General features: G+C 44.0%; 1 protein-coding gene across 1 annotated transcript; it reads left to right on the forward strand.

The window, feature by feature from the left end:
- The first annotated feature begins 320 nt into the window (after positions 1-320).
- MLANA (melan-A) lies at positions 321-11,751 on the forward strand. The gene is made up of 4 exons (XM_058565313.1): positions 321-397; positions 4,915-5,011; positions 10,048-10,161; positions 11,479-11,751. Exons 1-4 carry the CDS (start codon positions 321-323, stop codon positions 11,545-11,547), a joined length of 357 nt encoding a protein of 118 aa, XP_058421296.1. The 3' UTR covers positions 11,548-11,751.
- The last annotated feature ends 685 nt before the right edge of the window (positions 11,752-12,436 follow it).

Consider the following 12,436-nt stretch of genomic DNA (forward strand, 5'->3'; position numbering starts at 1 on the left):
GTCAAACTGAAAGCAAATGAAGAGCATTTTTCCCCCAAATAACAACTCAAGTTGAAAGTTTTTGCTTTTGTTTGTAGTTACTTCTTTGAATTTAATTTTCAGTTGGGGGAAGGGGTTAGAAACCTGAGCAATTTCCACTTGATATCAATGAATAAATCCTTTCACAGAGAGAAAGCAGAGGGTCCTGGCTGTCGTTGATGGTCACCTAGTGAGAATGTCTTTGTGGGTCTTTATGAGATGATGAGTGAGGACACTCTGGATGCATTAAATGATGCCTGTGTGCCCCTGCTGTTAGGTGTCCTGTGGCCTGACCCCACAAGATGCCAAGAGAAGAGGCTTACTTCACCTATGGTTACCCCAAGACGGGGCACGGCCACTCCCACATCACAGCTGAAGGGTAAGTTCAAAACCGGACCCAGCAGGGTTTGCAGTTCGCCGTTTGCTGTCACAGCCTGCTGACTTCCACCAGCATGTGCCTGTCCATAAATCTCTCTAGTGTTCCTTTCTCCAGGGATTAAAACTCTGGCAACGAGGTGAGGAGACCCTGTGGTCCTACAAGGGGTCACTCGAGCCTCTCTGAGGCCAAAGAGGCAAGGAGATAGGAATAGTAAAAAGTTGGATCTTACCATTTTTGTCTGCATTTTTGGCTATTAGGCCTTCGCTGTAGGTTCCCAGGCTGAAAAACATCTGTCTGGGCACAAGACGCCTCTCTCCTGAAGCCTCACTCTGTCTATTCCACTCAGGCTCCTGGAGGTGGTTTGCAGACAGAACAAAGACGAGTTGCCAAAAAGCGAGTAAGGATGAAGGGCAAGTGTGTGTGACTCCACCAGCAGACTGACTCCAGGGCGAAGGTGGTGGTGATAACCTTTGCATCATAACTTTATCCTAAGGAAAGGTGTTTAGTGTTATGGATTAATTAAAAATAAGCATTTATATAATTAAGTATTTCTAAGTGCTAAGCATTATATAACCAGCCCAAGATGTTATTCTTGTCTTTGAAAAAATCTTACAATCTCATGGGAGAGTTAGGTTCGAGAATAATTTCAGCAAGTGTTGTAAATGGAACACAGGCTGCAGGGACACGCTGTGCCTGTACTAGAGTGGGTAAGGGTGTGGTGGTGGGAGCAGGGCCTCCACCCTCTTAGTGGAGACTCCAACAGGACAAACAAGGAACCAGGTTTTTATTTGGACCATCTCTTAAGTGGTCTGTTCAGAACTTCCTGCAAATCTGCTCTCTCTTTGGAAAGAACTATTGAAATATCTTTTCTAGAGTGAACTATCAGGGGCAAGCAAGACGTAGAACCCATCCGAGGCCCCAAGGAAGAATTCAGGCTGGGAGCATTTCCTCAGAAGACCGTAGTGAGACATCCTAACATCGCTGCATGGTCAGTTAGGGTTGGGGGTGGTGAGATCTTCTGAAAAAATGTCCCAAGAGCAAAAGTATACTCTTTAGGGAGTACATTGTACATGGTATTAGGTAGGATATTGTTTCGGTTCTGTATGATGACTCAGTAGACTCTGCCTCTGTGAAACCTCAGCAGAGAGGGGTGCTCTCAGTTGAGAGGATGTTAAGTCACCCGTGGAACTTGTGAAAATGCAGTTTCCTAGACACTGCCACCCAAAAGGCTGACGTGGTAGGTCTGGGGGTGGGGGCCCTGGATCTACACTATAACGTGCACCTCAGGTGACTCTGCTGGAGGAGGTATTTGGTGACCCTCTGAGGAGCCCTGCCTGGCTAGGTCGTGGGTTCTTTTGGTTCCTCTGGCATATCCTGGCGTTTTCTGCTCTGTCAGTCACTCGGTGTGCGTGAGGGCAACGTGACTGTGTGTACAGTGCTGGAACAGAGCTCTGTCTGTGTCCAGATGTCCAAGGGGATGACCATAACCTGTGGGTAAAATTAGATGTAGGCATGCTGGGAATTGAAGCAGCTGCCTTCAGTCACGAGAGCCCACTGAGCGCTCCTTGTGACAGCTTCCCTTCAGGAAACGGTGGTACAGCAGGGAAAGCACTGGCCCGGGAGATGGGAGGCCTGAGTCTGGCCCAAATTCTATCACTCACTCGCTGGGTATCTCAGGCCAGTACTCTGAATGCTGGTTCTGTCACCTACCAGTTGTACGACCTTGGGCATTTTACCAGCCTAAAGTCTTGGGGATGTCAGATGTAAAATGAATACCATAGCTACTTCAGAAGATTGTTGTGAGGATGGAATGAAAGCCTATAAGTGGGGCGCTTGGCACAAATCGGTGCTCAATGAATGGTAGAATAGCCATTAATGTGGAGGTGAGGCTCATGAATCTAGGTAGGTCTTGGCTTCATGATCTAGAAAGTGGGTGGGTGTTGGCCTGCATAATTAGGTTCATCCCATGGGTCTCTCTACTCCATTTGGAGATGGACAGGATAGGCTCGGTGCCTCAGCAGCCTTGAGATGGAGGTTGTCTGGTGGGTGGTACTGAGCAAAGTTCTCTCCAGGAGAAGCCTCAGTTAGACCTTGTTCACCTGAGCTGCTCAATCTCTTATAAACCACCCAGCTCTGTAGAGCCTTTCTTTAGCAAGTCACAGAAAAAAGACTCAGCACTGTCCACTTTAATCATGCTGTAATGTGGAAAATCAGGCAGATGTTAGCAAATTGACAACATTATGCAGGGAAAGCACAGCCCCTGGCCCCATTTCCAGGGCCTTTGTGGTAAATAATGCTTCCCATGGGCCACTGGACACAGGGCCCAAGAGGCTGCCTTAGATGCCCGGATTGCATCCTGCTGCTCAGGAGCAGAGCCGTCTCAGTAAGTGACGCTGCAGCTTTGCTCTAGGTTCAACTCAGACACTTCTGGCCAGAGCTGAGCCTCCATGCTATTTGTTTCAGTAATCCATGCCTGGCCAGCCACGAGGTGCTTACTAAATCTTTCCTGAGTGCTTGACTCCAAAGGTCAGCTAGCCTCTCTGACTTGGCAGCCACGCAGGCTGGGGAGGTCAGACCTCTCATCTTAGCATCCCCACAGCTCTATCCCTGGCTCCATTCTGAGATGACTCTTCCAGGCCACTCAGGTGAGACCAGAAAAAGCAGCAAGCGCTGTCCCCTCTGGTCTGGTCCTTGGTGATCCTGGACTGGATTCCTGGAGCAAGTGGAGGCCAGACAGGAGCTTGCCTAGCTGAGCATAAACTTGGAACATGTGTCCTACCAGCTGGGCTGGGCTCTGGTGAGCCTATGCAATAGTTTTAGTCTCAGAGATCTCTAAATCCCACAAGTCCTCCTTCCATCCCTTCAGTCAGAATGTGCCAGCTCTAAGCCCTGGGTGGCCAGTTTCCATGCTCTCCCCTTCTGTTAATTACCTCCTCTCCACCCCCACTCCAATCCTGCTCCGTGAAAGTTGCCAATCCTCTCATTCTCACTAGGGTATCAATGACCCACCAGAGGTTAAAGTAACGGAGAATTAAGCTGTTAGGCCAATGGAATGAATCTTTAAAGATGGTATTTCAGGTCTTCAGTTCCAATTGCAAATGCCAAAAAAAAAGAAAAAAGAAAAAAGATGATGTTGGGACTGACATTATGCCACAAATCCACATACTTGTAAACAGTTATTTTATTTTACTTTCTTATTTATTTATTTTTTTTGTGAGGAAGATCAGCCCTGTGCTAACATCTGCCAATCCTCCTCTTTTTTGCTGAGGAAGACTGGCCCTGGGCTAACATCTGTGCCTGTCTTCCTCCACTTTATATGAGATGGCGCCACAGCATGGCCTGACAAGCAGTGCATCGTGCTCGCCCGGGGTCCGAACCCGGGCCGCCAGCAGCGGAGTGTGCGCACCTAACTGCTATGCCACAGGGCTGGCCCCGTAAACAGTTATTTTAAAGAAGACATTAAATGGCTCATTCATTTTGCAGAGAGACTGGTATTATGGGAGAGAGGATGTGAATTTGTAATCACCCATAATTCATTTGTTTCACCATCCATCTAACTGTCCATTTATTCATCCATCCATCCATCCATCTTCAAAATATATTTCCTGAAACACCTATATACTTGACCCTTTCTAGGCATTGAGGAAACAAATTGAAAAACAAACCAACCAAAACCCCAAAAACTCCTCTGGGAGCTCTTTTTCTAGAAGACAGGTAAGCACACTGCTGATTAACATCACAGGGCTGCCTATTAGAGAAGCCAGGATGGGTTGCCTTCATACTGGGAGGGCTGATGCTGAGTCTAGGAACGTGAGTGTATTAGTCAGGGCAGGAATGGAGAGAGGAGATGGGCAAACAGCGAGGAGGGAAGTTTTGGGCAGAGAGGGCACAAACACAACTGACAGAGATTCAAGTTCAAATCCTAGCTCCATCTTGTGCTATCTCTGTATAACCATCAGCAAGGCACTTAACCTCTACATGTATTTCTTCTGTAAAATGGAGGTGACAAGTGGTGCCTACCTTATAGGGCTGTTGTGAGAATTAAATAAGCTAATGTATGCAGAATATTTAGCATGGCACCCAGCTTATAGCAGATGTTGAGTCAAGGTTAATTTCCATTTCCTTTTTGTGGACTGATAGTTGGGGAAAATGTTCTGAACTAGCTCCAATGAAAAGAAAAGATAATTCAGTCTCAATAAATATATTGTCCACATGAGGGTCAGTTGCTACTGCACCTCTTGCGCCTGGAACTTGGGTGCTTGGGCCGTGTCACTTAGCCCTGCTCCTGTGGGTGCACACCTGAGAGGCTCCTAGAGAAGATCCTGTCCCTGGATACAGGTGCTGGAGGCCTGGTGGGTGCCCGGTGTGGTGTGGGGTGGGAAACTATTTGGGGACTGGGAGGGGCTGCTCTGGGCTGGGAAAGCCCCTGTGAAGAGAGAAAAAGAGTGATGCACGTGTCATCACAATCTGGAACAAGGTTTCTGTACCAAGGTGCATTTGTCTATCTCTTGGGCCAGGGCTGCAGGGATTGGCATCCTGATAGTGATCCTGGCAATTTTACTGCTCATCAGCTGCTGGTATTGTAGAAGACGAAGTGGATACAGAAGCTTGAAGGTTGGTAAAATTCCCACTGCTGGGACCCCTCCAGATCCAGGACCCCTTCCCCCTTCTGCCTCTGAATTTCCAGGGAGTGGGGCAACATTCTCATGATCACCTTTGGCTCTGACTTCTGTTTCTGATGAATCTTGCTCCACATTGTAATTCTTGCAACTCTTCCTTTGCCTTTTTGCCCAGGCATGGACCCCGGGAACTTGGGCCATCTCTTTGGTTCTACTCACAGCACACTTGAGTGCCTGGCCGTTATGTGTAGCTGAGCACTGATAGTTTGTGGAGCACAGGGGAAGGGTTCGTGATCCTCTTGCACAGCAAACAGCAGCATATTAGACACTCCAGTTCATACCAGTCCTTCTGGGGATTCTCACTGGTTCTGTTACTCCGCTTAGGAGCCTGCTCCCCTCACCTTGCCTCTTCATCCCTTTTCTCTCAGGTTGCTGAGGAATTCCAAGTTCTTCTAACTCTGTTATACCAAGCAACCCACCATACCCAGAACCCATGCAGCCATCATTGCAATGAGGAAACCACCCATACCTCAGTAACAGGAAGGATCACTGAGTTTTTAACAGGCTCCATCCTCCTTAGATGACCAATGTGGTTTAAATAGTATTTTTTCTTCTTTACCCACATGAGCAAGCAGCTAACACAATGATGCAGTCCAGTCTTCTGGCAGCAGGATCTCCCATGAGTGGGAAACATCAACTGAGTCTCTAAACTATAAAAACTACAAGTTTCAGGGGCGGGCCTGGTGGTGTAGTGGTTAAGTTCATGCACTCCGCTTTGGCAGCCCAGGGTTCGTGGGTTTGTGATCCTGGGCACAGACCTACACACCGCTCATCAAGCCATGCTGTGGCAGCGTCCCACATACAAAAATAGAGGAAGATTGGCACAGATGTTAGCTCAGGGCCAATCTTCCTCAAACCAAAACAAAACCACAAGTTTCAGAAACCTCATTTCAAAGCCAGCTAGCACTTTAGCACTTAAGCATCCAAAGATATTTTCCATAGTGAGCAATGGAATAAAAGGAGAGTTGCAATTCTCTCTCTCTCTCTTCTCTCTTTCTTGTTACTGTAGATCTGAAAGCTTCTGAGGTTGACACATAATGGAAAAAAAATTTGTCTTTACAAAAGACGTTGGAAAGTTCCATTTCTCATTCAGCAAGCACTTCATTTAGAGGAAAAGGTTCTGTTACGGAGAGGAGGGTTGGTGTAGGTAGGGGCTGGAGCTTGGCAGTCAGAGGAGGAGGAGAAGTGGAAGGTGAGATGCAGTTTCAAATTCTTCTCCTCCTTGCCAGAAAGCTTGGGCAGTCCCTAGTGTCCCTTTCTGTAATGCTCATCTTGCCAGAGTGTACCAAACACAAACCATGAAAGACAAGGCGAGTTTGGGGGCTGCCACACCCACCGAGCGGCAGGCCTTTAGTGTGCTGACATCTAGTGGGCAGGAGGAGAAGATGCTGAGTCTGAAGAAGACTCCAAACCAAATACCATAGGAAAGCCTTGGGTTAGGAGGTGGGGATGGGACTCCTGCTCATATGACATGTCTCTGTGGCTGTCCACAACAGGTTAGCTGGGGAGAGACTTTGCTCTGTCCCAGAACTCCATTTGTAGCTCTGGCATGGGGGGTTAGGACACTGCCTTATAATTGGTTATTTACTTTTTGCCTCTTTTACCCCTTCTTTCTCCCCCTTTTATGAACCAGGACAGAGAATATTTCTCACTCATGTTTGTACCTCCACTGCCAAGGGTGGTGCCTGGCACATGGCAGTCACCCAACTGTATGGCATCAGGATTTGATCTGTCTGCCACTGACTTGCTTGGTGACCTTAAATTTTAACTTCACTGAGCCTCATTTGCTTTGTTCTACACCTAGATAATGTGATGTAATATGATGTATATCAGTTTTTATTTAATATATATTTCATTCTATACTTCTATTTCATTCTATTTTTGCATATAAAACACACAATGATTTAGTCATTCAAGGAGTAAAAGCTATACAAACTCAATATGTTGGTACCCATTTCCTAACTATTCACAATTACTAGCTTGATGCTACTGGACAAAAGACAATGATTTTTTTCCTTTCTGCTTCGACATTCTCATCTTACACTCATCCAGTTGAAGAATTACAGAGAGTCTTAAGGTTGTGGGCTCAGATACTGTGAACATTCTGCTTGGTAAAGTTCAAGTTCAACCTGCCGTGCCTCCATCCCTCTAGGTCTAGATCAATGATTTGCAGTTTCTGGAATTTTTATGAGATAGAACTGTGTTTAAATTCCCTGGTTACCCAAGGGTCTAAAAATCTGTCCTTTATTTTTAAAATTAATATTAAAATCTTATTTTGAGACTTTCATGTCTCCTGAAAAACCAGGCTGGGGATCAGCAGTCTAAGAAATTTAGGCAAAATTATGTAAAACAGTGCACTAAGTACTGCATTTATTTACATAATTACCTCCCTGTCTGTCTTTGGTGATTCTATTTTCATTTTAAAACAGAAGAACATAAATGACAGTAAATGCAAGCTTTGGGACTGGCATTACTCCACCTTCAGTATCCTTCACTAAGCTTTGAAATGTCTGCTTTCCTGCTTTCATTGACCACAGAATGGTAGCAAAGTTGGTTGGAATTAAGGCCTCCTAAAATTTCTCACTTGGCTAACAATTCTTCTCAGACCCAAAGAATATCTTTTGAAAGGAAAGACTGCTTTTTGCAGCAACATGTTTCTGTAGGAAAATGATCTGTAAGGGACTAGACATTTTTTGTTTTTTTGTCCCCAAAGCCCCAGTACATAATTGTATATTCTAGGTGTAAGTGCTTCTAGTTCTTCTGTGTGAGCCACCACCACAGCATGGCTACTAACAGATGAGTGGTGTGGTTCCCTGCCCAGGAACCAAACCCAGGCTGTCGAAGCGGAGCGTGCCAAACTTTAACCGCTAGGCCATCAGGGCTGGCTCTGGATGTTGGTTTTTGTATTTACTAGTTTTAGTCTTTCACGTGGAAGTTTGGAACATAATACTTTTTATTCTTGGAGAACTTCGAGGCCCTGCTGACAGCTCAGTTTACACTCATGTCTCATGGTGTTGTGTTTCTCAACGTATGGTCAGGGGCCCCTGCACTCAAATCACCTGGGTTCCTGCTAAAATGCAGATTCTGGGACCATGTCTGGCGGTGGGACCTAGGAACCTACATTTTAACACGCACACTGAAGTTTGAATGCAGATGTGGAGAATTGGCAGTGAACTAGGGGAGTGGATCATGCTCCTAACCCATGGCAGGTGAGAGATTTATAAAATAGAAAAAGAATAAAAGCGATAATTGAGGTAAAGGGAGAGAACACAAGAAACACCTTACCTGAGGTGTACCACTGGGAGTTGGGGAGGGGAGCAGAACCTCCCTGAGTCTTCACAGTATTAGGGTCCTTGTGCATATATCCCTCCAGGGAATAGAGTCAATGATAATTTCAGGCTAGAGTTTAGGAAAACTACTTTACAGTCTGTACAGTGTGTAGGTATCAGCCCAATCCATGTCTGGCCTCATCCAACTGATGTTCCAAACATGTCTCCTCCCTGGGAAACCCGCCTTGAGGCCCTTCTTTTCCAACCTAGTGGACCCCAATGACGAGCCCTGGTCTGCAGACAAGCCTGAAGAGCTGCTGGACACCTGCATGGCCTCCCTGTTCCAGCCCCTCTCAGCCAGCACCACAGAAAACATGCTGCTAATGCCCCACGGGCTGGATTTGGCTCACAGATATGTTTGGGCCTGTATTTTAAAAAACTGAATTAGGTGCCAACATTTAAACGTAACATTTTACATAAAAATCTCGATTTCTAGTTTATTCTTTAAAAAATCAAAAGATCTGGCAAAAACTGGCAGGTATGCCATGGTTGTCCCCTTAGATGGGATATACACTCCCTCCTTTCCTATGGCCCCCACCTGGCCCCACCTGACCCCCCTGGATTACCTGCCTGGTCCCTCTAAGTATCTGAGGATAGCTGAGTTGCCCAGGTGCAGGCGATAATGAGGTGCCCTGTCTGCAGAGAAGTAGTTCTGGGTGCGGCCCTGGACCAGCAGCATCGGCACCATGTGGGAAATGCAAATTCACGGGCCTCACCCGAGACCTAGGTTCTGGGTGTGGGTCCCGCAATCGGTGTTTAACAAGCCCTGCAGGTGACACTGATGCATGCTCAAGTTTGAGAACCACTGCTGTGGAGAATGCAACAATAATAATAAAAGTGACTCAAAGTTAGTCTGCTTTTTCTTATCACAATGTTCCGGCAATTTCAAACGATGTCAGCGAGGAAATACTGCACCTCACCAGGGTGGACCACTTCTGCAGTCCCCACTTTGGGATGTGTCTCTGTCTTGTACCAACTGCTGTCATTCTATTCTGGGATGAAGACAGACAGCATCACCCCTCAACCTATGCAAAGCACCAAACCAAGCTTTACCCTCCCACCCCAGTAACTCAGGGTGCACAACTTCACCTTAGACCTACTTGCCATCATTGTTACAACCTGACTTGGAAGCTCAGGGCTAAACCACAGCGTTTCTATCACAACATGCGCGTTCACAGTGTTTAAGATATTTTGCTGTCGTTATGGGGAAGGCAGAAATAGACAGTGTGTCCCTCTTGTCAAGTTGCTCATACGTTTGTCCTCACTGTGATACCAGCTTCTGCCTCACTAGCTCTGATCTACTCCACTTGCAGTCATTCTCTGAGGTTCACTTTTTAGATTCACTTTTTCTCCTTCCCTTCAAAAATATTTGTTGACTGACTATTGGGTTTCAGGCACTGTACCGTGCTTTACCTTTAGTTAATTCCTACAACAACTCTGAGAGGTAGGTGGTATTATCTTCATATTACAGATGGAAAAACTGGAATTCAGAGAGGTTAAGTGACTAGCCTGAGGACGCACAGTGAGTAAGTGGCAAAACCAAGATTAAAACCCATTCTTAAAATCTCGGCTTCCTTCTCTTTTCTTTAATGGACTCAATGAGTTTTTCTCATTCACTGACCTTGATGAATTCATATTTCAGGACAAAAGCATTTATGCTGGCACTCAAAGTACCTTAACAGGAAGATGCCCGCGAGAGGGGCCTGGTCACCAGGACAGCAAACTGCCTTTTCAGGAGGACAATTGTGAACCTGCGGTAGGTTGAGATCCCGTATCTTGGTGTTTTTGTGTATGGCTGCTTTTAACTCAAATGAATAAAATTATTCCCATTTAAAAAGCAAGGGCAATGTGAATGTACTTAATGCTACTGAACTGTATACTTAAAAATGGTTAAAACGGTAAATTTTGTTATGTATATTTTACTGTAATAAAAAAATAAATAATAATAAAGATAAAAACAAAGGAATCACAGAGATTTTCTTAAAATGTGTCCTCTAATATCCAGATTTTCCAGAGTCGATAATGAGATCCCTACATGTAAGATCCAAGGAAGTTGGTTCTGGATACATCATCCTTTTGTCTTATGTTTTTAATATATTTGCCTTTGTCCTGAATGTACATATATCTAAGGGAGAGAAAAAAGGATTTATTATTAATAGTATGGAGCCATGCTGTCCAAAACAGTAGCTACCAGTCACATGTGTCTAATTGAGCACTTGAAACATAGTAGTTTGAATTAAGATGTGCTGTAATACATACTAGATTTCAAAGACTTAGTATGAGGAAAAGAATATGAATAATTCATTAATGATTTTTATATTGATTACATGTTGAAATGATAATATTTTGATATGTGGGGTTAAATAAAATATGTTATTAAGATTAATTTTACCTGTTTCTTTTTATTTTTTTAAGGTAGCAACTAGAAATTGTAAAATCACATATGTGGTGTACTATATTTCTACTGGACGGGGCTGGTATAGATGCAGTGTATCATAACGGTTGAGAACACTGACTCTGGAGCTGTGTTTGATTTTTCGCTCCATGACTTACTAGTTGTGTGACCTTGGACAAGTGACTTAACCTCCCCATGCCTCAGTTTCCCAACCTGTAACAAGAAAACAATGAAAATACTCCTAGAGTTGTTGTGCGCATTAAATGAAGGCCAGACATGTTTGTGCTCTGTTGAGAGTAGCAATGGCCTTTAGACACAACTAAAAGGATCTATGTGGTAAAGATGCAATGTACATTAGTGTTTGTTTATTCAAGAATTTATTAGTTAAGGCTTGGGACTTCTACTGACAAGGATAATTCAGGTATCAATAAATTTTTGAGATTTTGAGAAGCCCCTCAGCCCTACTTTTGTCTCCTCCTCCCCCCAACAATATTTCAACATACACACTTGTGAATTTAACATTGATTACCTCATTGCGTGGAAATCAGATGTGGACATTTATAAGTTTCAGTCCAGAGCAAAAGTATAAATATCATGCTAACTATTTTGACTTGATCCCTCTCCCAGAAACATACGCACTGTTGCCAAGAATATACTCTCCCTTTCTCATTTTCATAGGTTCCCAATGCTCCACCTGCCTATGAGAAACTCTCTGCAGAACAGTCACCACCACCTTATTCACCGTGAGGGTCAGCAAGGCTCCTGAGAGATGCTGGAATGATTTCCTTCACACTTTTGCTTGAAATTAATATGGACATCTAATGTTCTGCATCGGAATGCTACAGAAACAGTGTACATCATCTCTAACAATAAGCTTAGCGTTAAATTCTTTAGGACAACTAGCAATACTAATTAAGTGAGGAAATGAGAAATATTAAAATGAGAAAAACTTTGTCAATAAACGTAATGAATGATACTATCTGTGCTAGTAGTAATGCTAATAAACCTACAGTGTTATTTTCTGAGGGACAGAATTCAAGAGTGTGTTCTAGGATCAACCAGTTTCTTTTTAGTTGAAATTTAGCTAATAACTATCAAATAACTATTCTGATTTTTGAAGAAGCAATCCCTTGACCAACATGAACTCTAACAGAATTATTGCAGGTGAGTCTGTGCTATGGAGTGCTCACAAAGGATACCTTTACAGGTTTAAGACCAAGAGCTGATTGACCTACCAAATAATAGATTCATATGATCAGGAACATGTCAATAACGTGTCTTTGTGTTCTAAAATTCCATGATGCTACAGTAATATACTGCATAGATCCTGTATCTTAAGTAATACATATAATGCAGTTCTAATTACATTTCACTTCAAGGCTCAATGCTATCATAATTAATGACAAGAATTTTCTATTAAACCAGAAGGTGGTATGAGGATTTAAATAAGTAAAAGCTACTGTAGTTTGGCTGATGTCTTGCCTTATATGTTCCAATGGTAATTTAGTTCCTTTGCGCTCCCAAATCCCTCTCAAGAGAATATATAGAAGAAATTATAAATGATCAGAGATTCTGGAATGGTGTTATTATTTGCATAGCAACATTATAATTTTTTTTGGTTGACATCTACATATCA

The sequence above is a fragment of the Diceros bicornis genome, chromosome 22 (assembly GCF_020826845.1).
Source record: "Diceros bicornis minor isolate mBicDic1 chromosome 22, mDicBic1.mat.cur, whole genome shotgun sequence".
Classification (NCBI taxonomy): Eukaryota; Metazoa; Chordata; class Mammalia; order Perissodactyla; family Rhinocerotidae; genus Diceros; species Diceros bicornis.

Coding starts and splice junctions, on each gene's coding strand:
- MLANA (XM_058565313.1), top strand. CDS start 321: ATGCCAAGAGAAGAGGCTTACTTCACCTATGGTTACCCCAAGACGGGG. Junction 5,012..10,047: donor GTGGATACAGAAGCTTGAAG/GTTGGTAAAATT, acceptor TTCATATTTCAG/GACAAAAGCATTTATGCTGG. Junction 10,162..11,478: donor AGGACAATTGTGAACCTGCG/GTAGGTTGAGAT, acceptor TCATTTTCATAG/GTTCCCAATGCTCCACCTGC.